Raw genomic sequence first — 26,065 nt, 5'->3', positions numbered from 1 at the left:
GTTAATATCTAATCCCGATGCTCCTCTGAAACGATTTCTGCTGCTTACTTCAAGTATCCTATTACACATCATTTTTACTTTTAAGTAGACTCTCATTCTTTGGGAAGTACACAAGACATAAATAGATAATTAAGTGAAATTATCTGTAGAAACTCAAATGTGTAAGATTGTTTTTAAAATACTTGATCAGTCGAGTTGTATTTAATTATTTCTAAGTCATGACATCCAAGTATATTTACTAATCTCCTACTGAGAAATTAAGAGTGATTCTCTGAATGTGTATGTTATGTATATAGTGTTTGCATTATAGATTGGAAGTAAATTTGTGTGAATAGACACTCACTGTGTCAAGGATTTTAAAATATTGACACCCTTTGAGTCCTGTCTTTCCATTTCAAAACATATAACCCAAGGAAATAATTAGAGATTTTGATATGGATGTATGTAGAAGATTGTATATTAAACTTTTAAATGTCATCCAAAAGTGAACGGAGCCATTGTGGCATGTACATTACAGCAAAAATATTATAAAGGCATTAACATCTTTTTTTCAAAGAATATCCAAAGACACAGGTAAACGCTTATGGTATAATTAGTGAAAAAAGTTGGTTGCAAAGAAATTTCATATGTAATTTGATCCAAATTTTATTTTTAAAAATTATACATTCATAGGAAGATGATAAAAAAATATATGCAATAGTGATGACTTCTGGTAGTATAACTAAAGGTGCTGTCTTTTTTCTGTTTACAGGTACATTGTATCAAATTAACATTTCAGTTCTTTAATATCATTAAGTATTTTTCTATAGCACTATTTTGTGGCTGGAGAATAATATTTTCTTATTCTTAGGCATTTAGGAAATTTCCAGTTGTTGGTATGGACAACTTTGTTCATGTAGTTGGTTTTGTGTATTTTCCTAGTATATGTTCTCAGAAGTGGAATGATTGGCTCAGAGGGCTTAAACACTTTAAGGTTTCTTTCATACATTTTACTCAATTAAGTTGCTTTCCATACAGATTTTAAATGGGGTGCATTTTGAGGTTATTTTAGAAATTTTACTCCCCTGTCCCAACGTGATACTACCAGGCCTTGAATAGTAAATTCTGTTTTGATTAAATTCCAACTATCATATACACAGAGAGGAATGCATCTAATACGCATTGCTGAATAATTTCCTAATATTTTGCATATTGTTGGGGGTAAATCCATTGGTTGTTGAATACAGTTAGCAAGCAAGACACAAAACAGAAATTTTGTCTTTAAACTTTTGTCTTTAAAATTTTGTCTATAAACTACTCCTTTATACATTTCTACCCTTAAAGGAAAAAAGAAAAAAGAAAAATAAGGTTAATTCTGCCTCTTGCCTGTGTTTTACCAGTGTACCTCAACCTAGTACTCAAATATAGTAAATATAAATAACTCACTATGTGTTCTGAAAATTAGTTTCCAAAGGAAAGTTGAATTCTATAATCTTCTTTCAGGATCCAGTGAAAGATGGTGAGGCAAAGATCAAGGCCGACTACGCACAACTTCTTGAAGATATGCAGAATGCATTCCGTAGCCTTGAAGATTAGAACTGTGATTTCTTTCCTCCTTTTCCTCAGCAAGCCCTCATATGTGTATATTTTCCTAAATTTCTCATCTCAAACCCTTTGCTTCGTTATTGTGCAGCTTTGAGACTAGTGCCTATGTGTGTTATCATTTGTTTCCCTGTTTATTTGGTAGGTCTTACATAAAACAAACATTCCTTTGTTCCAGTGTTTGAAGGGCCTCCCTGATCCTTTCTCCAAAGTGGTGAATGTAGTAAATATGATATACAATGGCTACACTACTGTAAACTTGTATGTAGGGTGATGTCTCTCCTTGTCCTAGGTTTGCCCTTTCCTCATCACCATTAAATTGTAAACAGGACTACTGCATGTACTCTCTTTGCAATGGATTTGGAATGGAAGGCCAGACTTCTATACATTTTGTCAGGTTCTTTGTGAAATGACTCAATATCTGTGTGGTAAAGTTATTTGCAGCTTAGCATTTTGCTAAGTAACCTGCTTTGTAGGAAATAATTACTTTTTTTAAACATGAATAATTAATGTTTCTATTATGTGTTGTTCCCCCAGTATAAATCAAGAATATTTGTGGGAAACTGTTGAGAACTGTACTGTTTTTAAAGCAGGCATTTGTGGGACTCAGCACAATAGATGAATCAGTGCCCTCTAAAAAAGTGAAAAAGGAGCCAGGTGATCAAACTTAGATTAACATCATCTTGTTAAAGCCTATTTTATTTCACTAGGAAAAATTCAGTATCAAGGACCATTATACTACATTACTAGGAAATTCTTTTTAAAATTACATTTAAAATAATCACCGAGAACTTGATCCACATCACACCCTCTTTTTTTTCCTCAAACATCGTAGAAGCCTAAGCTTCTGAGAATCATGTGGCAGTGTGATGGGCAGTAAAATGCCACAGAGAAGATATTTAGTAGTGGTTAAAGGCTGTTTGCACCTTTAAGGACCAGCTGGGCTTTAGTGATTCTTGGGGCCAGAGTGGCATTATGTTTTTACAAGATAATGACATGTGTCACATGTTTGTTTGTTTGCTAATTGAATTTTTGAAGAACCAGCTTCCTGATTGTAAAAAATATTATTCTTTCATGTGGTTTTTGATTCACTGGCTCAAAAGATTTCCCAGAATACCTGTAGCTGTAGCAGCATAACAGTTTCCATTCTGTTTCATAGGGATGAAGTTAATTCTTATATCTGCTGATAACAGAATCTGGGTCATGTGAAAAAAAGATCATTTCTTCCTATCTTTTAAGTATATGTTTTAAAATAAAAGTTTCTGTGTTTGTATGATAAGGCACATTAGGTAATGTATTTCTTTTGGTCTGTTAAGGAAAGATGCAGCTAGAGAATTCAGCTATGTTTGTTTAAATCCTTGCAGATTACATGTTCTTACAGTGGCCTGCTATTCAGGATAAGTATTCTGCCATGTATCTTTTTTTAACCTTTCAGAATATTGGAAGATAAAAATTGTGCAGTGATTTGTTGACACGTGGATGTAATGGTGCTGCTGAATCAGTTTGCTTTCCAATGTGGCCTCCTACCCAGAGGCTCTAAGACCAGTGGAAATTAAAAGAATTTCAAAAACTTTCAATTCCTACCTTAAACCTACCAGCAAACTAGGACTGTGTTAGTAATGAATGATATGACGAAGAAAGTTTGACCAAGTTTCTTTTGTGTTGTTCTGAATTTGCAATGTACGTTCTTAACTCCTTTTTAAGAATGTTGATGTATGGGTGTGAAGATGCTAGAGAAACTTTGCTCAGAGCCTCATTGTAAGTGTCCCTTCACCCATATGTTGTAGAATTTCACATTGGTCACTGATCATATTTCTTTAGTAAGAATGTGTTAAAGTTGACAACAATCTTTTAAAAAGATGATGCAGTTCTATATTTATTGTGCTGTGCCTGATCCTCAGTGGAGCCAGTTAACAAGTTTCATATGTATTTTTCCAGTGTTAAATCTCACACATTGTACCCTTTGGAAACTTCCTTCCATCCTGACGAACGAATAGAAGAGGTCATATATATTGTCTCCTTATCCTTGAGGTTTCACTATCTTTATGTTAAAAGTTGTGTATAATTGTTAAAATCTATGAAAGAATAAAAAGTGGATTTAAATTAACATTTTTCCTTTTTTTGTGGGTGTGGCAAGATCTGCTAAAAAAACGTGCCACCTTATTGTATTTTGGCGTGTTTTCAGTATGAACTTTAAAGTTTTTTATTTCCCTCTTTATAGATTGTTACTTAAGATCATGAAATTGAATTGGCGCCCTCACTATAGACTGCAAAAAGTCCTATAATCATGTACCACTGTGATTTGGAAATATAGTACATGGAATCCCATAGCATTCTGAATATTACTTTAAATTGAAAAAATGAATGGTTTCTAAAAGTAGACTTATAAATGAAAGGAAATCAGTGTCCTCATCTCTACTTTTGGCAGATGAACTAAAGCTTTGTAATTGGTAATTTTGCAAGCCAAAGTAGTTAAGATCCAATGTAGCAACATGGATTTTATTTCCTTAAGTGTATTTTTAACAATTTCTAAAGGAGTAAGAAACAGTGTGAAATGAAAAACTCTACATTACTGTTGAGCACCAACTTTATGTAGAGAAATACTTAAAAATTCATGGGAAAGCTTATTCATTATAGAATGGGTGATTTTTAGTCTTTTTTGGTAATAATCCAATATTTTCAGGTTATTAGTTTTAACGTATTGCCACAATATAAGAGTATGAAGAAGGGAACCAATTTTCCCAGGTGAGGTATGATAAAATGCCTCTGAAGTTGTTCTAAGGGCTCCCTTTTAGTTCGAGTTCCCCCAGAAGTTGACACTGAGACATGTATTTGTGTGCAGGCAGTTTCTTTGGGATGTGATCCTAGGAAAGAACCAGTGGGGGAACAGAGAATTAAGACAGAATTGAAGGAAGCCAATACGTGTTCTTTTTTTTTTTTAATTTATTTTTTTGGCTGTGGTGGGTCTTGGTTTCTGTGACAGGGCTTTCTCCAGTTGTGGCAAGCGGGGGCCACTCTTCATCACAGTGCGCGGGCCTCTCACCATGGCGGCCTCTCTCGTTGCGGAGCACAGGCTCCAGACGCGCAGGATCAGCAGTTGTGGCGCACAGGCTTAGTTGCTCTGTGGCACGTGGGATCTTCCCAGACCAGGGCTCGAACCCGTGTCCCCTGCATTGGCAGGCAGATTCTCAACCACTGCGCCACCAGGGAAGCCCCCCAATATGTGTTCTTATCAAGCAAGTCAACATTTTGGAGCACCATCCTGCTGGGGAGTTGTGGGAACAACTGAAAAATATGCACCTCGTTATATTCCACCTGGGGTGCAAAGGAACTAGCGTCCTTTCAGCATCATTGATTGACAGCCACCTGCTGTCAGTCATCCACTGAAGGCTGTTCCCACAAAGACAAGGAGAGTCAGTGCCCAGCACATGAGTATAAGTAGATCGGGCTCTGGCGGCCACAGGAAACCCTCCGCAAAGAGATTTAGGTGCTGGCAGTTGGGAGGTCAGCTGGTGGGAACTGAAATGGTACTCGTGGCTGAAGAGATTTGGGTGGGGAACTCATAGCATCTGCTTCAGGCCTCTTAAGAACACAGGAAAAAAAGATTGTTCAATCAATAACTGAAAAGCCATTGTTCTGCAACATAAAGAAGCACCCTGTAAAAGGATCGGGACACTCTTTGAAAAGAGTTTTTAAAAGAGCATCTCTTCAAAGAGAAAAGATGTCTTTTAAAGAGCAGATAGTACACACACCAATTATGGTTATAAATAGGCAGATGTGGGGTTTAATGCTCCTGAAAGTAAAGCAGCTTTTGGATTAGTGGGGATTTTGATCATATATTCCAACCCCCTCATAATACAGAAGAGAAATGGAAGTTTAACTGATTTGCCCAGTGTCACACAGCCACTTAATATCAGAATTCAGACCTCCTGATTTCTAGTGTCTCTTTGTACTCAATCATACTGTATATCTTTTCCTTATTATGTACTTTTCATTCAGAACCAAGAAGTTGGGTTTATAAATGTGAGACAGATAAAGTAATCGGAAGAAAAGTAAGGAGAAATGACTGGCTAGCCAAGGTGCTTGTGGACATTGTCATGACTCAAGTCATTTTTAGAAGGAAAATGTGTTTGAGAGACTGTTGAGTTTGAGCCAGAGTTTAGGAAGGTGAGTCTAGAAATAGCCATTTTTACCAAAATTATATAACAGAAGTCTTTAAAGTGGGGAGGAGTAAGAACATAAACAATTATAAATACCTTATTAAGGATTTATATCCAGAATATATGAAGAACTCCAAGTCAAAAAAACAAAAAGACAGAGATAAATGATGACATTGATAAATGGATGAAAGACCTGAACAGGCACCTCACAAAATCGTTGAATAATGATGCTCAGCTTCTAGTCATCTGGGAAATGTGAATTAAAATTACTACGAGATACAATTTTATATACACTAGAATGACTAAAATGGAAAGGGCAGAGAATACCAAGTGTTGATACAGATGTGGAGCAACCAGAACTCATACATTTTTGGTGGGAGCATATATTTCTACAGCTACTTTGGAGAACTACTTTGGGTGGTATCTATAAAGTTGAGTTAGTAATACCTAATACACGATAGAAATGCATACATACATGTTCACAACCAGAAGATATGACCCTAAACGTTTATAGCAGCACTATTTGTAATAGCCCCAAACTGGAAAGTACCTAAATGGTAGTATGAAAGAATGGATAAGTGGGTTGTGGTATATTCAGACAGTGAAATACTATATAGACGTGAGAGTTAATGCAACAACATGAATGAACCTCACTAATAATGTTTAAAGAAGCCAAACGAAAGAATACTGTATGATTCCATTTATATAGAATTCAAAAGCATAAAACTAATATATGGTGTTTGAAGTCAGGATAGCAGTTACACATGTGGGGAACAGAGTGTCATCAAGAGGGTGGAATATGGGGGGGCTTCTAGGGTGTTGGTAATGTTCTGATTCTTGTGGATTCTGCCATACATGGGTGTGTTCATTTTGTAAAAATTCACACATGATTCAAGCACTTTCCTGTATGTATATCATACTTAAATAATGTTTACCAAAAACATTACACTTAAGGGATTTCTATTTATTTAAAGTAGTTTCACACTAAGATATATATAGTGGTGGTTTTGAAGTGCTTTTGAATTTTACCTAGTAAAATGATCACATTTTTGTTTGTTTGATTTTTAAATGTGCACTTTTCTAGCAGTGGTGATAGATTTGAATTTTTCATTCCAGGAGCTCTCAGTTCTGTTTGCAACAAGTAACTTACTTTGCCAGACAGCTGACCAGGATATGGGGAAAGTATGTTCTTGGAACAGAATGAAGCTAACCAGACCACACTGTCATAGAATGCAGACACTGGTTGGCTTGTTAACAGTGCTATAGCCGGTCGCATGCAAATACGTATTCAGGTGTCCCTGAATACACGTCACAGCCCTTAAAGCAGCAGTGGATGACTGTTAAAAGCAGGTTTGATGTTTTAAATATAGATGTCTTAATGAGCTGTTTCTCAAACTTGTCTGAATATAGGAAATATGGGACTGTGTTAATGATACAGATTCCTAGGCCCTGCACCAAACCAACTGAATTGGAATCCATTCTAGGGAAAAGGTATAGGAGTCAACTTAACAAATATCCCACATAATTCTTACCATGGGGCAAGTTTTAGGACATAAGTATCTTTATTCAATGCTTAGATATAAAAGGTAACCCAGGAGAATTAAATAAGTATTCTCTGAATACTAACAGTTTTACCACAATCTCAGTATTTTAAGATTTTGCTGAACCATTTATCCTTTAAGACATCCCCTGTTATTGGCCTTAAACAGTGCTCTACTGATTCACGTGTATTCTGCCTAATTTAGATTCAGAATTGTCTGGCAGTAAGACAAAGTTTTCCTAAATCATGAAATTTGAGCAATAATAATTGTTACACCTATGGATTTCAAACAGGATTCTGTTACAGTGGTTTCAGGTATTTACTGAATGGACTAGCAGTTTCTCTTCTCATTTCTTTGTATGCAGGAGATTTCAGATAGGAATCAAAATTCTGTGATATATTTGAATTTTTTCATACACAGGCTTAATCTGTGAATAAAATGATAGAAGAATATAATTTAGTCTCATTTTTAAAAAACAGCATTTGTCCTGGGATTTAACATTCCTTTTTCTTTAACCCATTACAATAATTTTTTAGTTTGGTTTTCAACCATCATCTGAACAGCTCTTATACTTTTATAGCTTCCAAGTAGTACATCTAGCATTTACTAGATGACTTAAAATTGCACTGAGTTTTAGACACCTTGTATAAAAGCCACGTTACTGTCAATCACATAAAATCATATTCATGGCCTTTATTTTCGTTTATTTATTTATTTATTTATTTATGTCTGCGTTGGATCTTCGTTGCTGTGCGCGGGCTTTCTGTAGTTGCAGCGAGTGGGGGCTGCTCTTCGTTGCAGTGCACGGGCTTCTCATTGCGGTGGCTTCTCTTGTTGTGGAGCATGGGCTCTAGGTGCGCGGGGACTTCAGTAGCTGTGGCACGTGGGTTCTAGAGCGCAGGCTCAGTAGTTGTGGTGCACGGGCTTAGTTGCTCCGGCATGTGGGATCTTCCTGGACCAGGGCTCGAACCAGTGTCCCCTGCATTGGCAGGCGGATTCTTAACCACTGCACCACCAGGGAACTCTATGGCCTTTATTTTTAAATTGCATGCTTTATTTCAAAGTCTTTATAAAGACCTTTTGACACTTGCCCTAAAAATATGATTTAGGACAGTATTTTCTCAAGTATGGTATTGTAGGTTGGGTTCTTTGGAAACAGATGCTGAGATAGAGATGGAGGTACAAGTTGCTTATTTGGAATCAACACGAGAAAGGAAGGGGGTGAAGCGGGATTGGGCAGAGAGGAAATCAAAATACAAAGCAGGTTTGGCAAAGCCTTAGCCACTCCAGTGGGGAAGCTCTGGAGGAAATATTGCGGATCAGAGTTGACATGCATCAGATTGAGACGGCCAGGCCTTAGTACCCCAGTGCCTCTCTCTCTCTCTCTCTCCTCTCCCCCACCTCACGGAATCCCGGTTCAGGCTGCCCTGGGAGGATGTGACCTCAGGTGAGGTGGCATCTGCAGACCTAGCCCAGAAGGAGCTGACAGCTGGCAGCTGTCTGCTGACCACACTCCTGGGAGCTGACCAACAAGTCTTTCCTTGACGGGGGATCGCACAGCACAGCTCTGGGTCCATGAGATAGTTTCGGGGGAGAGACAGATGTATAGTGTACATTAAAATGTACTTCATGAAAATGTACTTATGAAATAAGTACATTTTCATATGTACATATGAAAATGTACTTCATATCCAAGATTTCAAGGATTTGCTTAGGGAGGAGGCCAAACTAGTAAAAAAAAATTTTGAGCCATTTCCAAAGAAAAATATTAAGTACAGAAAAGTGCAGACAATAAGAAGCTATGGCCAGATCATGAAGGCAGTCTTCAAACCAGAAATTTTAACAACCCCTACAGGTGAAAAGCCGGACTCTTTTAGTGCTTGTTAAAATGTCAGTGCTTACTGAATACTTCTGAAAGGACCAATGTTGGCCTGATTCCATATAGAAATTCATCATCAAATGCAAAACTCTTCAGGAAGTGACTAATTCAAAAATAATAAAACATATTTCTTCACACTTGAATCATGTGACTTACCTAGTCAAATAGTTAAAATTAAAAATTAAATAGAATGAACCGACAAGAACCATTTCAAATATATTTCTTTCTTGTAGCAGCACCTCTTGGTATTACTTTGATTAAACTACTGCCAGGTAAGCAGTAGTTCTGTGATAAACATAATTAAATAAATCTCTGGTATTTATAGATTTGCTCAAGTAAGAAATAACACAATGCACCTCTGCAGCTGCTTTGTGTCTTTGAGGTGTCTTTTTGGGCTTCCCAAAGGGAATTTTGCCTGTTTCACATTGCCTGTATTTTAACCCAAATTCAGTGACTAACTTATTTGAACCCTCCATTCATTAGATTCTAACTTAGTTAACAATTCTTTGCCCATAAAGAAAGGGCCTATGTCATAGCAAGAGTCACCTATACGTTGTCCTCAAAATGTATGTTCATGAGAAAATTAAATTAATCTCTAGAAACTTTGTAAACAGAAACACAGGCTATTGAGTCTGTATATTGAGCAGAAGGGGAAACATTCACCTTGATTTTACAGCAAATTGGGTTGAAGTATAAGCAATATCCATTTAAATGTTATGAAGTGAAGATTTTAAAATTATACATCATCAAAATAACTTACTTCATAAACATAACAGAAGCCAAAAGGATGGGCTTGCTCTTTTGGAAAAGAATTCCTGAATTACAGCTACATAATATGTTAAACTAAATGCATGTAAGTGTAATTTCTTTCTAAGCTTTGAAACATAAGCAGTTCTCATTACTGTCCCCATCATCTCCTGAGAAATTTGTTCCAACAATTATCTCATACTTAAAATATCATCAGTTTGGACTTCCCTGGTGGCACAGTGGTTAAGAATCCACCTGCCAACGCAGGGGACATGGGTTCGAGCCCTGGTCCGGGAAGATCACACATGCCGCGGAGCAGCTAAGCCCGCGCGCCACAACTACTGAGCCTGTGCTCTAGAGCCCGTGAGCCATAACTACTGAGCCCATGTGCCACAACTACTGAAGCACACGCACCTAGAGCCTGTGCTCTGCAATAAGACAAGCCACTGCAATGAGAAGCCCGCACACCACAACGAAGATAGCCCCTGCTCGCCGCAACTAGAGAAAGCCCGCACACAGCAACAAAGACCCAATGCAGCCATAAATAAATAAATAAATAAATAAAACCCCTGTATCTAGTAGGAGGGATAAAATAGCATGGTCAGTAAGAGCATATTCTTAAATTAGATGGTCCAATTTCAAATCCCAAGTCTGTTACTTACTATCTGTATGACCTTGGACAGTCAAGTCAGCCTCTGTTTTCCCATCTGTAAAATAGAGATGATAAAAATATCTACCTGTTTTAGTTAGGGTTAGGTTCAGCTTGAGTGACGGAAATCCAAAACAAAGTGGTTAAAATAAGGTTAAAGTTGATTTCTTTCACATAAGTGTAAGCATTCCAGTACTTTACTCAGTACTTCAGGTACTCAGATTTGTTCTTCATCCTCAATATATGTCTTTCATCCAACACAGCTCCAGCTCCTGCCATTTAGGCCTACATAACATATCCCAACCATCAGAAACAAGAAGAATATGTCCTTCCCTTTTAGAACATTTCTATTAACATAAAATTGGCCAGTTATTAGTTACAAGGCCACACCTATCTGCAAAGAAATTGGGAGATATATAGTTTTTATTCCAGGTAGCCGTGAGCCAAGACAAAGATCAGGGTTTCGCAGTGACGGTAGCATCATCCTTAAGGGAGTTCTGGAAATTTATGAAGGTCTTTAAAATTTGTGACAATGAATGTATGTGTTTGAGTGTGTGTGGTGTGTGTGTGTGTGTGTGTGTGTGTTAAAACTGATGGTGGATTTAGATGTTGTTGTCAGCCAATCCGTCTACCTTAACATCCTCATATTTCACCCAGTGGTGAAATAGCAGCCATTGATGATCATTGTCTTGATTAGGGCCGCCCAATAGAACTTTAAGTTGATGGAAGTATTCTAAATCTGTGCTGTTAATATGGTAGCCACTAGAGTCAACAGAGCACTTGAAGTGTGGTAGTGTGACTAAGGAACTGAATTTTAATTTTAATTGATTTAAATTTAGCAAATTGTTCTTGTGCTTACTGTACTGGAGAGCACAGGTCTAGATCCATTATTTCATACTTGTGATAACCCATTTTATCATTTCTTCTATATTTATTGGCTTGGAATTTTCTATATCAAAAGGACTTGCAGGATGGTTTTAAACTAAATTCACATTGAAATTTGTTTGGACCACCTAGGTAGTGTGAATATGGTCTGCAAAGCAGCGTAATGGTTGGTCTATAATAACAAAATTTCAAGTGTGCGTTCCCCAACTCACCTTCTAATCTCTTACAGGTGAGAGCATGGGATGGGCTTTCTTCAAGTTCATGCCCAGCTCTATGAGAAGGTGGTTTCCCATTAGACTCTCCACATTGGGACTTTATCTTCTGTCATTCTCTTCACCAGGCCTTGGAAACTAAAACTTAGTGTTTGGCCAGATTCACAGCAAAAGCGGCTTCATTACTTCACTCATGTTTCTGGGTTCCTTAGATACTGGCCTGATAATTCTTACTATCTTGTCAGCTCTCTGATAATTTACAGAAGATTTTTGAAAAATATTTTATAAAGCATTTGTAGTTATTCTTAGTGGGCAGGTTGGTCCAAGTAAGGGGCCCACCCTATTACCAGAACTACAATTAGAACTCTACCATGTGTTCTTTAAACCTCACAACAATTCTAAGAAGGGATTACTATTCCTCTTTTTTCCAGATAAAGAAGCAAATGAGGCACATAGAAGAAACTTACACACAATCATACAGCTAGTGAATATTAGAGCCAGAATTTAAATTCACTTCTATTTTGGGAATTCCTTGGCAGTCCAGTGGTTAGGACTTGGTGCTCTCACTGCCAAAGGCCTAGGTTCAATCCCTGGTCAGGGATCCCACAAGCTGCAAGGTGCAACAACAACAAAAAAAAACACTTCTATTTTGCTCAAAGCTTTTTCCCTTAACTACCCAACAATATGCCTTACGCAGAGTGAAGACTTTTGGTAACTTTTCTGAAAAGTAATTTAACCTTTTTGTTTTGCTTTTTTAAAGTATTAGATAACAGTGAACCCAGATGCTAAATAAAAAGGTGTTTGAACACTAGAATCAGTTTTTTTTTTTTTTTTAGTGCTGGAACCCAGGATCAAATCCAGTTTTATTTTGAACAATTATATTAATGACAACTACCAAAAATGTTCTGGAGTTAGAATATGCAACTGAAGGAAATGGTGACAGCTTAGGAAAAAAGAGGAAAGAACACAAATTAAAATATTACCTATAGTTGATCCTGTTGGTGAACCACCCATAGTCCATTTACCAGGCCAGTTCACTGCCTCCAACTGAGTGTTGACCGCTAAGATGCACAGCAGCACATTTGTACTGAAACTTGCCCTCAACCAAAAGGTGGCAATGCCTGGAAGGTTAAGCATTCTGTGCCTGTGCTCTCCCACCACACCATGCCCAGTGGTCCCAAGCCAATATGAGGGTATCAAAGACCAATCCTCTTGCCTCAAGGTGAATGTCGTCATGTGTGCCCGTGACGACATTCATGCTCTAGAGCTCCCTGTGGGATCAGGATGAACTTCAGCTGCACCCACATGAGTGTCTACTTTGCCTCTCCTTTCCTGCTTCCCTTATAAGTTTCCCCTGAGCAGCACTCCCTCAGCAAGTCACTTGTACAGGAATCTCTTTCTCAGGTTCAATTTCTAGGGAATGGAACCAAACACATCACCTTCCATTTCCTCCCTTTGGACCATTTTCTCTTCCACAGACTTTCTCACTGAGTAGAAATAACTACCAGGATTTTTCCAGCCATGTTGAACATGGTCAGGCATCTTGTTCTGAGAAGTTTTCACTGAAAAAAGTCCTTCAAATTGTAATCTTCATTTTGAAAGAATTGAGAATTCAAGTCCACATATTTTTCTTCTATGACCTTCTTCTTTTCTAGGATCTGAATCACATACAGATGCTGTTTCCCAGGGGTTGGACTTACTTTTAAATGCACCGTTGTGTGGTCCAAGGCAAGATACTCACTGATATTAGTATTCTATTCTCTGTCCCCAACAAACATAGCTACACAAAAAATACTACATATTTTATAATTTGTATATATTTAACATTGAGTTCTAATCACCGTGAGCACAATTTGTATTCTTATCTTTTGTAGGCAGAATTAACACTTATCCATGAATTGTTATAATTCAATGCTAAACTGCTGATGATCTTGCTAGAGATTAAAAAAAATAATACTCCTGTGGCCTGTTAGATTCAATAAAATAGATAATACAGTTTCTAAATATGTCTAATTTCCAGGAAGAGTGTTATATAAGGGAAAACATTGTCTCAACATGTTTGATGATCTCTGAATTTAATTACACTATGAATAGTCCATTAGAAAACATTTACTTATATCTTTGTAAAAGCAAAGCATTTCTACTTAAAGTAGCAATGCTAAAATTGTGAGGTTAAGTGATACCATTAAAGCAAAGGAATAGGTAAGGGGTGTGAGAGATGGCAGGTCAAATTTAGGTATGTTTATTTATTTAACACCATAGGTTACAGTGCTACATCTATATATTATAGATAATATAAGGCATCCCATTTCAGAAATTGGCTCAAGGTAGATTTAGATAATTCACGGTTTAATGAAATGAAATCTAGAAACCCAATACCTTTAGCAAATGACGTAGGAGCTCTCTCAGCTTGCTCTTCTCTCTTTTTATCCCAACACTAACTTCTACTTCACATGTACCCTTAGATTTTGCCAGTCTCTAAAGTTGTTCTGTCCAGTGGATCTTATGCTACTCTCCCAGGTAACATTATTATCCCTTTCCCTTTCTCAATCCTCTTTTTCTCTTTTGGCTCTTTCCTTCTAGGCTAAAAATACATTCAGGCCACTTGCATCTTACAAAAGTGATTCAAATCAAAACCAAAATCTTTCTGTCAATCCAACATTCAACAAACAACATTTAAATAAAAAGGGAATTACTTTTGTTAGTTGTTTATTTTTTATTAACTTAAAAATACTTTGAAATGTATCATGCATACAGAAGAATGTATAATATTTACATAGGCAATTTAAAGAATAGCATAAATATGTATGTACCCATTACTCAGATTAAGAAATAGAACATTAAAGGAACATAGAAACCCTGTGTCTCTCCTCAGTTGCATCCATCTTCCTCCCCCCAAAGATACACATCACTCTGAATTTTGTGTTAATCAGTCCCTTGTCTTATTTACAGATTTACCACTCACATATGTATTCCTAAACAATATTCCTTAGTTAAAAAAAGAAAAAGAAAAAGAAAAGAAAAGCTGAGTAGCAAGCACCAAGCTTCCCGTGTAAAGGAAGGGTGACATTGTCAGTATCCGATAACAGCTTCTAGGAGAAAATAAACTGAACAGAGTCTACGGGGCATGATTTGGTGTCGGGTTCCCTGAGCATTTATAAGAACCTCTTCTGGGAAGTCAGGGGGCAAGGGCTTTATGGAGCCCTGAGAGCATAGCGCTCATCATAGTTTAGGCCCCTGGACCAGATAACAGACATTTAGCAAAAATATGGTCAGAGAGAGTAGACTGCTCTATGTTTTCTGCTTCTAAACCTCCTCTGGCTACTTCCAACTCTCAGGAGGAAGTCAAAGCAGAAACTTGTGAAGTGAAGCAGCAGAGCATGGAGGGAGAATAGGAGCTTCACAAACTAAGTACCGGAAAGAATCTGAGCAAGACCCCTGGGGGGGTTTTGTCCTCAACTATAAGAAGGTAAATGGCAACAGGGATCTTGGAAATGAGCACTCAGTTGGTTTGTCTCGAGTTGCACTGCCCCTGTCTAAACAGTTGTCTTCTATATCTTGTCTCCAGCTGTCATTCTGGGATCTTCCTTCAGCATCTTCCTGGGGGTTCCCTTCATTTCTCTCCTGGTTCCATTTCCTGTTTTTTCGTATCCCACTTTTTGTCTTTACTGGTCTCTCAATGAGCAGTTTCTCCAGTAGCTTCTTTCTCAGACGGGGTGGTAAATTTTTTGAGACACTGTATAACATATAGTTGCCTCATAACCTGGAGGTAGGGAGATGATCTAGCGTATGTAACTGCTTCTCAAACAACTTTGACCTCGTTCTCCTTATTTTAGCTGCTATTCTACTTCCTCTTCCCTTTTTATTTATCACCAGTTCCACACGTATTTTGGTGTTGCCAATTCCTATGCTTTTGGGGGATTCTGTGGTATAAATTGGGTTGGTCTCAGTTTTCCCCACTACCAGTTTAGGAGTTGGCTTTCTCAGTTTTATAAGTCAGTTACCACTTGTTCCCCTCTTTCCGGAGTGAATCACAGCTGACCACTGACTCCAATAGAATGTGGTATAGGCGACACTGTATAACTTCCAAGGCTAGGTCATAAAAATCATTGCAGCTTTCACCTTGTTCTCCTGGATCAACATGCTCTGAGGAAGGCCCTGCCAGGCAGCATCTTAGAAAGGCCCATGTGGAGAGAAACTAAGGCCCCAAACCAACAGCCTGCACCAAGTTGCCAGCCACTATGTGAGACACCTTGAAAGTGCTTTCTCCAGCCTTAGTCAGGCCTTTTGATGACTGGAGCCCCACAGGATTACTGAGGGCAACCTCATGAGAGACAGTGAGCCAGAACTTCCAGGCCAAGCTGCTCCCAAATTCCTGATCCACAGAAACCATGAGAGATAATGATTATTGTTATTTTCAAGCCACTAAGGTTTTGGGCGTTTTGTCATGCAGCTATACTAACTGGAACACCACTGGGCCCAGAGGAAAAGTGATTGCCTTTCCTTCTGCTGACTAGTACTTCCAGACTCTTCTCCTTCACTCTTCCCTAAAACCCTAGCTCTCACTTTCGTGCCAGAAAACTATGCCACGGAAGACCTCTCTTCATGGCAGTCATCTACCAAGTCCCAGTCCACAGACTCTTCTTTACTGAAGATTTTTTTCCTTGTTCATGGTCACTTTCCTCTGTGCTACTCTTTTTATACTTGGTTTCTTGGTTTGTTCAGGCTGCTATAACAAAATACCACAGACTGGGTAGCTTATAAACAATAGAAATTTATTTCTTCCAGTTCTGGAGGCTGGAAGTCCAGGATTAAGGTGCCAGTATGGTTGTGTTTTGGTGAGTGCCCTCTTCTTGATTTATGGCCGGCGCCTACTCTCTGTGTCCTTACTTGGTGGAAGGGCAAGGAATCTCCATGGGGTCTCTTTTTTTTAATATAAATTTATTTATTTATCTTTGGCTGTGTTGGGTCTTCGTTTCTGTGCGAGGGCTTTCTCTGGTTGCGGCGAGCAGGGGCCACCCTTTATCGCGGTGCGCAGGCCTCTCACTGTCGCGGCCTCTCTTGTTGCGGAGCACAGGCTCCAGACGCGCAGGCTAAGTAATTGTGGCTCACGGGCCCAGCTGCTCTGCGGCATGTGGGATCTTCCCAGACCAGGGCTCGAACCCGTGTCCCATGCATTGGCAGGCAGACTCTCAACCACTGCGCCACCAGGGAAGCCCCGTTGGATCTCTTCTATAAGAACACTAACTACAATCACCTCATACCTGCCAGAATGGCTATCATCAAAAAGAACACAAATAACAATTGTTGGCGAGGATGTGGAGAAAAGGGAACCCTCCTACACTGTTGGTGGGGATATAAATTGATGCAGCCACTGTGGAAAACAATATGGAGGTTTATCAAAAAACTAAAATTAGAACTACCATATGACCCAGCAACTCCACTCCTGGGTATATATCTGAAAAAAACCAGAAACAGTAATTCGAAAAGTTACATGCACCCCAATGTTCCTAGCAACATTATTTACAATTGCCAAGATATGGAAGCAACCTAAGTGTCCATCAACAGATGAATGGATAAAGAATATGTGGTGTATATATACAGTGGAATACTTCTCAGCCATAAAAAAAGAATGAAATTTTGCCATTTGCAGCAACATGGATGGACTTTTTCATCTTCCCAAACTGAAATTCTGTACCTATTAAACAATAGGGGATCCATTCTGCCCTGTCCCCAGCCCCTTGAAACCACTGTTCTACTTTCTGTCTCTGAATCTGACTACTCTAAGTACCTCATAAGTTGAACTAATTTTGGAAAGTTTATACTCTTTATCATGTGTGGCCACGGGAATCTCTGTTAGCTTAGTGGTCAGCTAGAGATTTGACAGAGATTTCCTTAAACTCCAGGAACAGAAAGAAAGAAAGAAAGAAAGAGAGAGAGAGAGAGAGAGAGAGAGAGAGGGAGGGAGGGAGGGAGGAAAGAAAGAAAGTTAGTTCAGTCTTTGCAGATGCCCTGACTTCAAAACTCAACTAGGCAATTTACAACTCTGCCCTAGCTTTCCCTTTCTGAAGAGGGTGAAAGTCAGCCAGAGGTGAGAGCTTAGGGCCTTAGGTCTTTTCTGTGCATGATCCAAGCTCTGGACATGTGTGTGACTTTCTGGATTTCCTGGAATTTGTGGGAGCTTTTCAAAGCCCTTATTCCCTAGCCTTTCCTCTCAAACTTCTCAGATTGTCTATTGTTTGCCTCAACTGTTTTCCCTTGTCCCAAATGGCAGGCAGTGGCTATTACAGTGTTTACCTTCAGATGATTTCCGTAAATCCCACCCTCTTCCCCTCCTTTAGGTAGAGAGTTCTGAGTTAGGGGAAATAAGGCAAATCCTTTAGCTGGTCCTTCCGGGAGCCACCAAGACAGGTCAAAGGAAACAACCACAATTCTTTAATAAGTTCTGTGCTACTCCTCTAATAGTGGGAACCGGTCCTAGAAATGTGGGCTATAGTGAAGCAGGGGGTGGTAGCAGAGTAAATTAAAATGTCACAAAGCTCTCTTACTGAGACTTAGCTCTTTTTTCTTAGTTAAGCATTCCCCTGATTATTGTAAGCTTTTTGTTGGATTCCTGAGTTCCGAATAAGTAGGTCCTGACAGTTTTTGCCAGCTTAATTGTTGCTTTTGTGAAGGTACAGACTTTCAGAATTCCCTACTCTGCCATTTTTGTTGGTTACTCCCTCTCATTTTTTTTTTTAATTGAAGTATAGTTGATTTACCGTATTATATTAGTTTCAGGTGTACGACATAGAGATCGTCCTCTCATTCTTAAAAAAAAAATCAGCATAGAATTCCAATGGGTGGATGTACATAGTTTATTTAGACAGGCCTTCATTGATGAACATTTATTTTCAATTTTTGCTAATGCAAACAATTCTCCAGTGAATAACTTTGCACATTATTTTGCATGTATGCAATTAAATCTATAGGAAAAAGCCCAGAAGTGGAATTGCTGCAAGAGGATCTGCATTCTGTGATTTTTATTTTTATTTTTTTATTTTTTGTTTAATTTTTTAAAAAAATTTTTGGCCGTGCCACACGGCATGCAGGATCTTAATTCCCCGAATAAAAATCCCCTGTGATTTTTATAGCTATTGCTAAAGTGCTATATTGCTTTACACTCCCACCATGAGAGTTCCTATATCCCTGACAGTCTTGTCAATAGAATGTGTTATCAAATTTCTGTACCTTTGTCAATCTAGCAGGTGAAAATGATATTTCAGGGTGGTTTTAATTTCTCTTATTCTGAGTGAAATTGAGCACCTTTTAATATATTTTAAAGAGGCACTTGTGTTTCATTTCTGTGAACTTTCTGACACATACTTTATCAATTTCTTACCTGATTGTGGTTTTTCCATTTCAGTTTCTAGGAGTTCTTTATTTATTAGTGTGACTTCTCTTTAAATACATGACCATGAATCTCATTTAAGCATTGGTGTTGCCCAGCAATCCTACTGTTTCCCTCATACGTCAGTCCATTTGTTTTCCTATGGTCCCAAGTAAGTATTTCATAATTTCTCCTTGCTCCTCAAACTTCCAACAACTTGTCCTTCATATTCACTTTCAGGCTTGGGTGTTATTTCACTGAGAAATATCAATGCCCTTCAGCCAAAGGCCACCAGGAGCACACCTGTAGTGGAACAGAACTCGTTGCCATGAGGGTGAAAGCACATCATGAAGAACCTTGAGGACGTCTCAGTAAAAGTGTGTTAGAAAGGATTTACTATGGGATTTGGGTTTGTGTTGGGGGATTTTGTAGGGAGGATTCAAGAGGTGGTGCTTTCCCCTGGATTATATGTTGTCAGAAAGCGGCAGTAATTCTATGATTGGGTATCTTCATAAATCTTACCTAGAAGATGGGAGGAACAAAGTGAAACTAAAGCTGTGACTGGGAAAGAAGCAGGTGTCACTCATATTAGCCAGCTTAGGGGGATATTTGGTCATTTTGGTGGTTTGAGCCATGTCCACATTTTTGTCTCTGTTTAGACATGACTATGACCCCGTTTTTGTCTTGTTCTACCACAGTCACAGGGTGGCTTTGTTTGACATTAGTGTTGTGTGAAATTTTTTGTGTTCACAGAACACTGTGGCCTGGCTGTGAGTGCCAGGCCGTCTCCTGGCTGTCAGGGCTGCCTTGATACAGCCAGAAGAGAACTTCCACAAACTCACCTCAGCACATCTGTTCACTTACCTGCACTTGTGCCCATTTATTCTTCCTTGATACTAAGGAAGAACAGCCCATGTTCCTATCCGGGGCCAGCCCATCCACTTGCATACTGAATCCTGCCCCCTTACCTATTCAAGGTCTTCACTCCAGCAGCTCTCCCTACCCTATCTCTCCTGCATTAGTGATTTTCCCTCTCTGTTGGGTCATTCCCATGAATGTTCAGACATGCTGTTATCATTCCCATCTTAAAAAACAAACAAAATTTGAAAACAAAGCTAAACAACAAGCCCCCTTTTGACTCTAAATGCCCCCTCTAACTACAGCCCTATTTCACTGTCTCATTTAGAGCAAAACTCTTCCAACTAGTTGTTTATACACGCTGCCTTCTGCTCTTTTCCCTTTCCTCCTGAATCGGCTCTCCACTGAAATTGTTCTTGTCAAGGTCACCAGTGACCTCCAGATTGATACAGAGCAATCTAGAACTATTCTCAGTTCTCATCTTATCTGATCTATTAACAATATTTGTCATCTTTGATTTTTCCATCCCCCTTGAAATACTTTATTTGGCTTCAGGTTGAAGTCCTCTACCTCATGGACCATTCCTTCCCAGTTTTTGCTGTTTCCTCTTCATCTCCTCAACTTCTACATCTTGGATTGTTCCAGGAAGAAGTCATCAGATGTTTTTACTATCTACATTCACTCACTTGGTGCTCTCATCCACTTTCATAGCTTTAAAAACCATTGATATTCTGATAATTCCCAAATTTCTATCTCCAGAACTTTGGGATTATGCATACAACTTCTTATTTCACATATCCGTTAGGATGTGTAATTGGCATCTCAAACTTAACACGTTTAAAACCAAACTCATAGCTCTCCCCAGATTGTTCTTCTCTTAGGCTTTCTTATCTCAGTTAATAGTTGGTCCATCCTTTCAAGTGTTCAGGCCAGTAGCTTTAGAGTGATCCTGACTTCCTTCTCTCATACTACACAACCAATCCACCAGAAAATCATTTTAATTCTTCCTTCAAAATACTGTCTATGCAGAATCTCACCACTACCACCACTGCCACTCTGGTCCAAGTCATCATCTTTAATCTGAGTTATTGCAGTAGCCTTCTAATTGGTCTCTTTGATTCTGTCATTGCCCCTTTATCATCTCTTCCTAACATTTGTGGAGTTTGGGACAAGAATATAAACGGATGCGCATATTTGCCTAAGTTTGTAAAAATTATAAATCAATAACTTAAATATATTCTACTTTCCTCTCTTTGCAAATATATTGCTCCAAAGACCTAAAAAACCAGTTAGAATTTAGCGTTCTTGCGCTACCCAGAGTTCTATGCCAGGTAGTAAGTGATGTGGAGATAACTATTTCCTGGCCACTAGCCTGCAACCTGTTCTTCTTTTATTCCAGCTCTGGCTCCATTCCCCATTGCAAGATTGTGTCCATGCATATGGACACTTAGTCTACAAATCCAAGCTCCATTTACACCCATTACAAACAGCCACCCCTTGGTAACTCCACAGGCTACGGGTGTGCACACCAGTGATGTCATTTATTCTTGGAAGAACAGATTCACGGAGGAGGTCTTTGTGGTTCCTGGAAGTGGACTTGGGGCAGTTTGGACAAGGAATTCAGAGTTCTGGCTCTTTGGAGTGTGGTCTCTAAAGGGAGGAATGTGGCCAGAGGAGGCCTAGAGTAGAGCCTCTAAAGTAAGGCTCAAGGCAGGGGCTCTTCTAATCTGGATGTCCGCTCAGGCTCCCCTTTACAGTCTGTAAGGGGAGAGGACAGGAGCACAGAGACCAAGCAGGAGACTACAGTAGACAGAGTGGTCCTTTTACAGAGCAAGTCAGATGGCACCACTCTTATTCTCACAGCTCTCCACTGGCTTCCATCTCATGCAAAGGAAAAACCAAAGTCTTTACAATACTTAAAATCTTCTGTGAGATCTGACTTGTCCTCATCCACCTTGCCTGTTGGTCTCATTTACTTTACTCTTCCCCTTGCTTACTTGCTTCTGTCCACACTGGTCTCCCTTGTTGCTCCTCAAACAGGCCAGGCACCCTTCCACCCCAGAGATCTTTGAGCTCACTTATCCCTCTGTCTAAAGCCCCCTTATCCCAGATATCCCTGTGGCATATTCCCTTCTTCCCGTGGCTTTATTCAAATATTACCTTCTCAGTGAAGCTATGACCTGCTTATTCAAAATCTTTCTGTTTCTTCCCTGGTTTGTGGTCTCCAAAGCCATCATCACCATCTGGCATAGGTGTAATTTTACCTATGATCTATCTCCCCACTTTAGAATATAAGCTCCATGAAGACTGTGATTTTTATCTATTTTATTTATGAGCTCCCAGCTCTCGGAACAGTGCCTGGCCCGTACTAGGGGCTCAGTGTATATCTATTGAATTAATGATTACAAACCATTTTAAATCTTTTTTATTTCAACGTAGTGCTGCTTAGAGACCAAAATAAAATGTGTTACAATTTATTAATATAATACCAATTTTGTGTCTGATTAAAGAGAAATATATTAGTCCTATAATAATCTCAGTCTCACATTTATATGAACTTTATATGATTGTCTATCTCCATTTCTATATTTTAAGTTTAGGAAATTTAAGTTATTAATTCTGCCAAAACCAAAACATAGTGCCTTCCAGATAGTAGGCTCTTCAGAAATCTGTCTAAAACATATAATGCCTTCATAAGTGTCCACTGAGTAAATATACTGTAATTTAGTTACTATCATTCCCATTTTTTGGATGTTTACTTTTCTAATATTTCACAAGTATAAGAAATCCTGCAGAGAACATCTTGATGAATAAAGGATTATTTCCTTGGTGCAGATTCCCAGAAAATGACTTATTAAGTACCAATTTATACTATCACACAATTGAATTATAAAAATGGTTTGTCGTTTCAAATGTGCATTTCTTTGATTACTATATACTAAAAAGAGCAAACCTTAATTGAAAATTTGCTCTGTGCTAGAGGCTGTGCTATTTTATATAGATTATCAAATTCGAGTCCATTATTACTTCATACTTATTAGGGACTAAATATTTGTATCCCCTCTAAATTAATACGTCGAACCCTAGCCTGTCAGTTTGGTTGTATATGGAGTCAGGACGTATTGTAATTAAGGTTAAATGAGGTCATAAGGTTGGGGTCCTGATCCAACAGGATTAGTGCCCTAGTAAGAAGAGACACCAGAAAGCACACCATGTGAGGACATGGCAAGAAGGTGCCATTTGCAAGCCAGGAAAAGAGTCCTTAGTAGAAACCAAACTAGGTGGAACCTTGGTCTTGGACTTCTAGCCTCCAGAACTGTGAAAAAATACATTTCTGTTGTTTAAAGACACCCACTCTGAGGTATTTTGTTATGGTAGCTCAAGCTGCCTAATACAATACTGTTGCTATCTCTACGTATCAAATGAGGACACAGGTAACAAGAGATTAGATGAGCTGCCAATATATGGTGGAGCCAAAATTTCAATCCAGACAATTTTTACTTCAGGGCCAGCCATTTGTTCTGCCTGGCCAATGGGATTGTCTAATCATATCTTTTTTTCATTTTATCTATGAAGGGTCTTATTTTTTAAAATTACTTTTATTGAATATTGAGTAGATAGAATAATTATATGATAAGAATATATATATTATATATCTATATATGTAAGGTATCCAGAATGACTATATAACAACTTTATACCCCTGTCCAGTTTGAAGTTCCCTATGCACCTCCCTGAATCTAACCCCTTTCTTTCCCTCTCAAAGGGAAATTGTGCTTATTGGATTTTTTTCTTCTCTAGAGTTTTGTTATATTTGTATCCTTTAACTGTATTTGCAGTGTACTGTTTGGTTTTACATGTTTTGAAATGTTATAAACTGAATCTTACTGTATTTTTCTGACTCACTTCTTTAACTCAACATTATGTTCTTGAGATTCATCCATGTTATTGTGTCTTAATGTTTAATAAATTCTCTATTCATTTAAAGATACCAAGTCTTTGTCTTTTAAAAACGTGTTATTTTTTTTAACCTTTGGAATTTTATATTTTAATGGACATTATTAATTTTTCTCTTATGATATCTTCTATTGTTTACAACATAAATAATTTTTACCCTTGCAGAAATTTGATATTCTCCTCTTCTTTTTCTTAAAAATTAGATTTTTTAAAACCAATTCCATTCACTTTAAATTGGGTCTAAAACCTGAATAGTGATTCGCTCAGCCCAACCACAGGATCTTCCTTTATCATATGATTTTCATTTTTTCAGCCTTTACAAATAGTTTAAACTATTTAGTGGGGGCAGCACTGTGAGAGGTTTTAGAACCAGAGCAGGGTGAGGAGAGTGAAGTATGCGGTGACTGCAATGGCTGGGCAAGGGGTGTTAGGGTGGGATGGATGAGGAGAGGTTCTGTGCAGCAGGCAGCTTTAATATATATTGCACATCGAAACAGATATGGCAACTAATTGTAACATGATTTGGGACTAGATTCTTTTGCCATAAAGGACATTATTGGGACAATTGGTAGAACTTTAGTGGGGTGTGTGAATTAGAAGCCAGTATTATAATGTTAATTTCTCAATTTTGTTGGTCATATTGTGACTGTTTAGGAGAATGTCCTTGTGTGTGGAAACTATTCACCAAAGTATTCTGAGTCCATAGTTGACTCTCACATGGTTTAGGGAAAAGGTTATTGTAACATATTTGCAACTTTTACGTAAGTTTGAAATTGTTTCAAAATTTTAGAAAATTTTAAATAGTTAAAAAATACTTTGTATACTGATCCCTTTCATCTTACCATTAAAGTACTATTAAAAAAAATACTGGCATTATTAACCTCTTTCAATCCAAAGAAGTGTGTGGCTTCTGGTTCAAAGAATAGTCATTTTTTCTTCAGCCTATTCTTGTACACGACATTGAAGGAAAACACAGCTTATGCAAAGTTTCGCAGGACAAGGACAAGAACCTATCCTTTCTTGATTATCTTATTAGGTAATTTGTCCTTTAGCATGTATTATATATTTTAAAAATACACTCAATATCTGACTTTCTGTGGAAGTGGATTTGACTCTTTCCTCCTCGTCAACTTTACATGATTATTTTCAAACATACAGAAATAGAAAGAATCACTGAACAGTGGCATACCCGCCACAAAGATGCAATAATTGTTAACATTTTGCTAGTTTGCTCTCTACGTATTGTCTTAGTCCACTCAGACTGCCAAAACAAAAATAACACAGACTGTGTGGCTTAAACAACAAACATTTATTTCTCAGGGTTGTGGAGTCTGGGGAGCCCAAGCTCAAGACAACAGCAGATTCGGTGTCTGGTGGGAGCCGGCATCCTGTTCACAGACAGCAATGTTCTTCACTGCGTCCTCACACGGTGGAAGCAGATTACGTGTCAATCTATGAATTTGGGGGGACACATCCATTCTCTGGCATCTATCTTTGTTGAAGCATTTGAAATCAAGTTGCAGACATCACGACACTTCACTCCTAAATACTCGAGCACGAATTTTCTAATAATAAAGACATTCTCCAACATAACCAAAAGTATTAATTATCCATAAACGAATATCAATAAATTTATCTATGTCATTCATTATTTTGTAACACTAGCTCTAATAAACGTTTCGTATTCAATATTCCTCAATTGTTCTAGAAATGTCTTTTATAGCTTTTTTGGAACTAGCATCGGCAACAACATTCAATAGCTTTTTATCAATAACTTCAATTGCTTATTTGAAGGAACAGCCCTTGCCATGCAATTCACTTTTTCTGCACATTGGAGCAGGGTACGTACAAATGAGAAGCAGAGTGGAGGCTTTTTGAGGAGTGACTTGTGCCTAGAAGCCACTTCACGGTAGGCACATGAGTTTGAGGTTGGGAGGTAGGTAAGGACAGGGGCTCATCCTGATTCCTAGCAAAGAGAGAACTGCCGGGGCTTCCCTGGTGGCGCAGTGGTTGAGAGTCTGCCTGCCAATGCAGGGGACACGGGTTTGAGCCCTGGTCTGGGAAGATCCCACATGCCGCGGAGCAACTAGGCCCGTGAGCAACTAGGCCCGTGAGCCACAACTACTGAGCCTGCGCGTCTGGAGCCTGTGCTCCGCAACAAGAGAGGCCGCGACAGTGAGAGGCCTGCGCACCGCGATGAAGAGTGGCCCCCGCTTGCCGCAACTAG

The 26,065-nt window shown here is 38.6% G+C and overlaps 1 protein-coding gene across 4 annotated transcripts in view; it reads left to right on the top strand.

Moving 5' to 3' along the window:
- ATP6V1A (ATPase H+ transporting V1 subunit A) overlaps positions 1-3,688 on the top strand; it is a 66,353-nt gene extending 62,665 nt beyond the window's left edge. For all 4 annotated transcript variants that reach the window (XM_036851454.1, XM_036851453.1, XM_036851456.1 and 1 more), the window contains one exon: positions 1,483-3,688. In XM_036851454.1, coding sequence (XP_036707349.1) covers positions 1,483-1,575 — 93 coding nt within the window. In that variant the 3' untranslated portion in view covers positions 1,576-3,688. The remainder of the gene's footprint in view (positions 1-1,482) is intronic.
- Positions 3,689-26,065: the final 22,377 nt, after the last annotated feature.

This window comes from Balaenoptera musculus, chromosome 4 (assembly GCF_009873245.2).
Source record: "Balaenoptera musculus isolate JJ_BM4_2016_0621 chromosome 4, mBalMus1.pri.v3, whole genome shotgun sequence".
Lineage (NCBI taxonomy): Eukaryota > Metazoa > Chordata > Mammalia > Artiodactyla > Balaenopteridae > Balaenoptera > Balaenoptera musculus.
The sequence above is the reverse complement of the archived record's forward strand: the minus strand, read 5'-3'. Positions and strand labels throughout refer to the sequence as shown.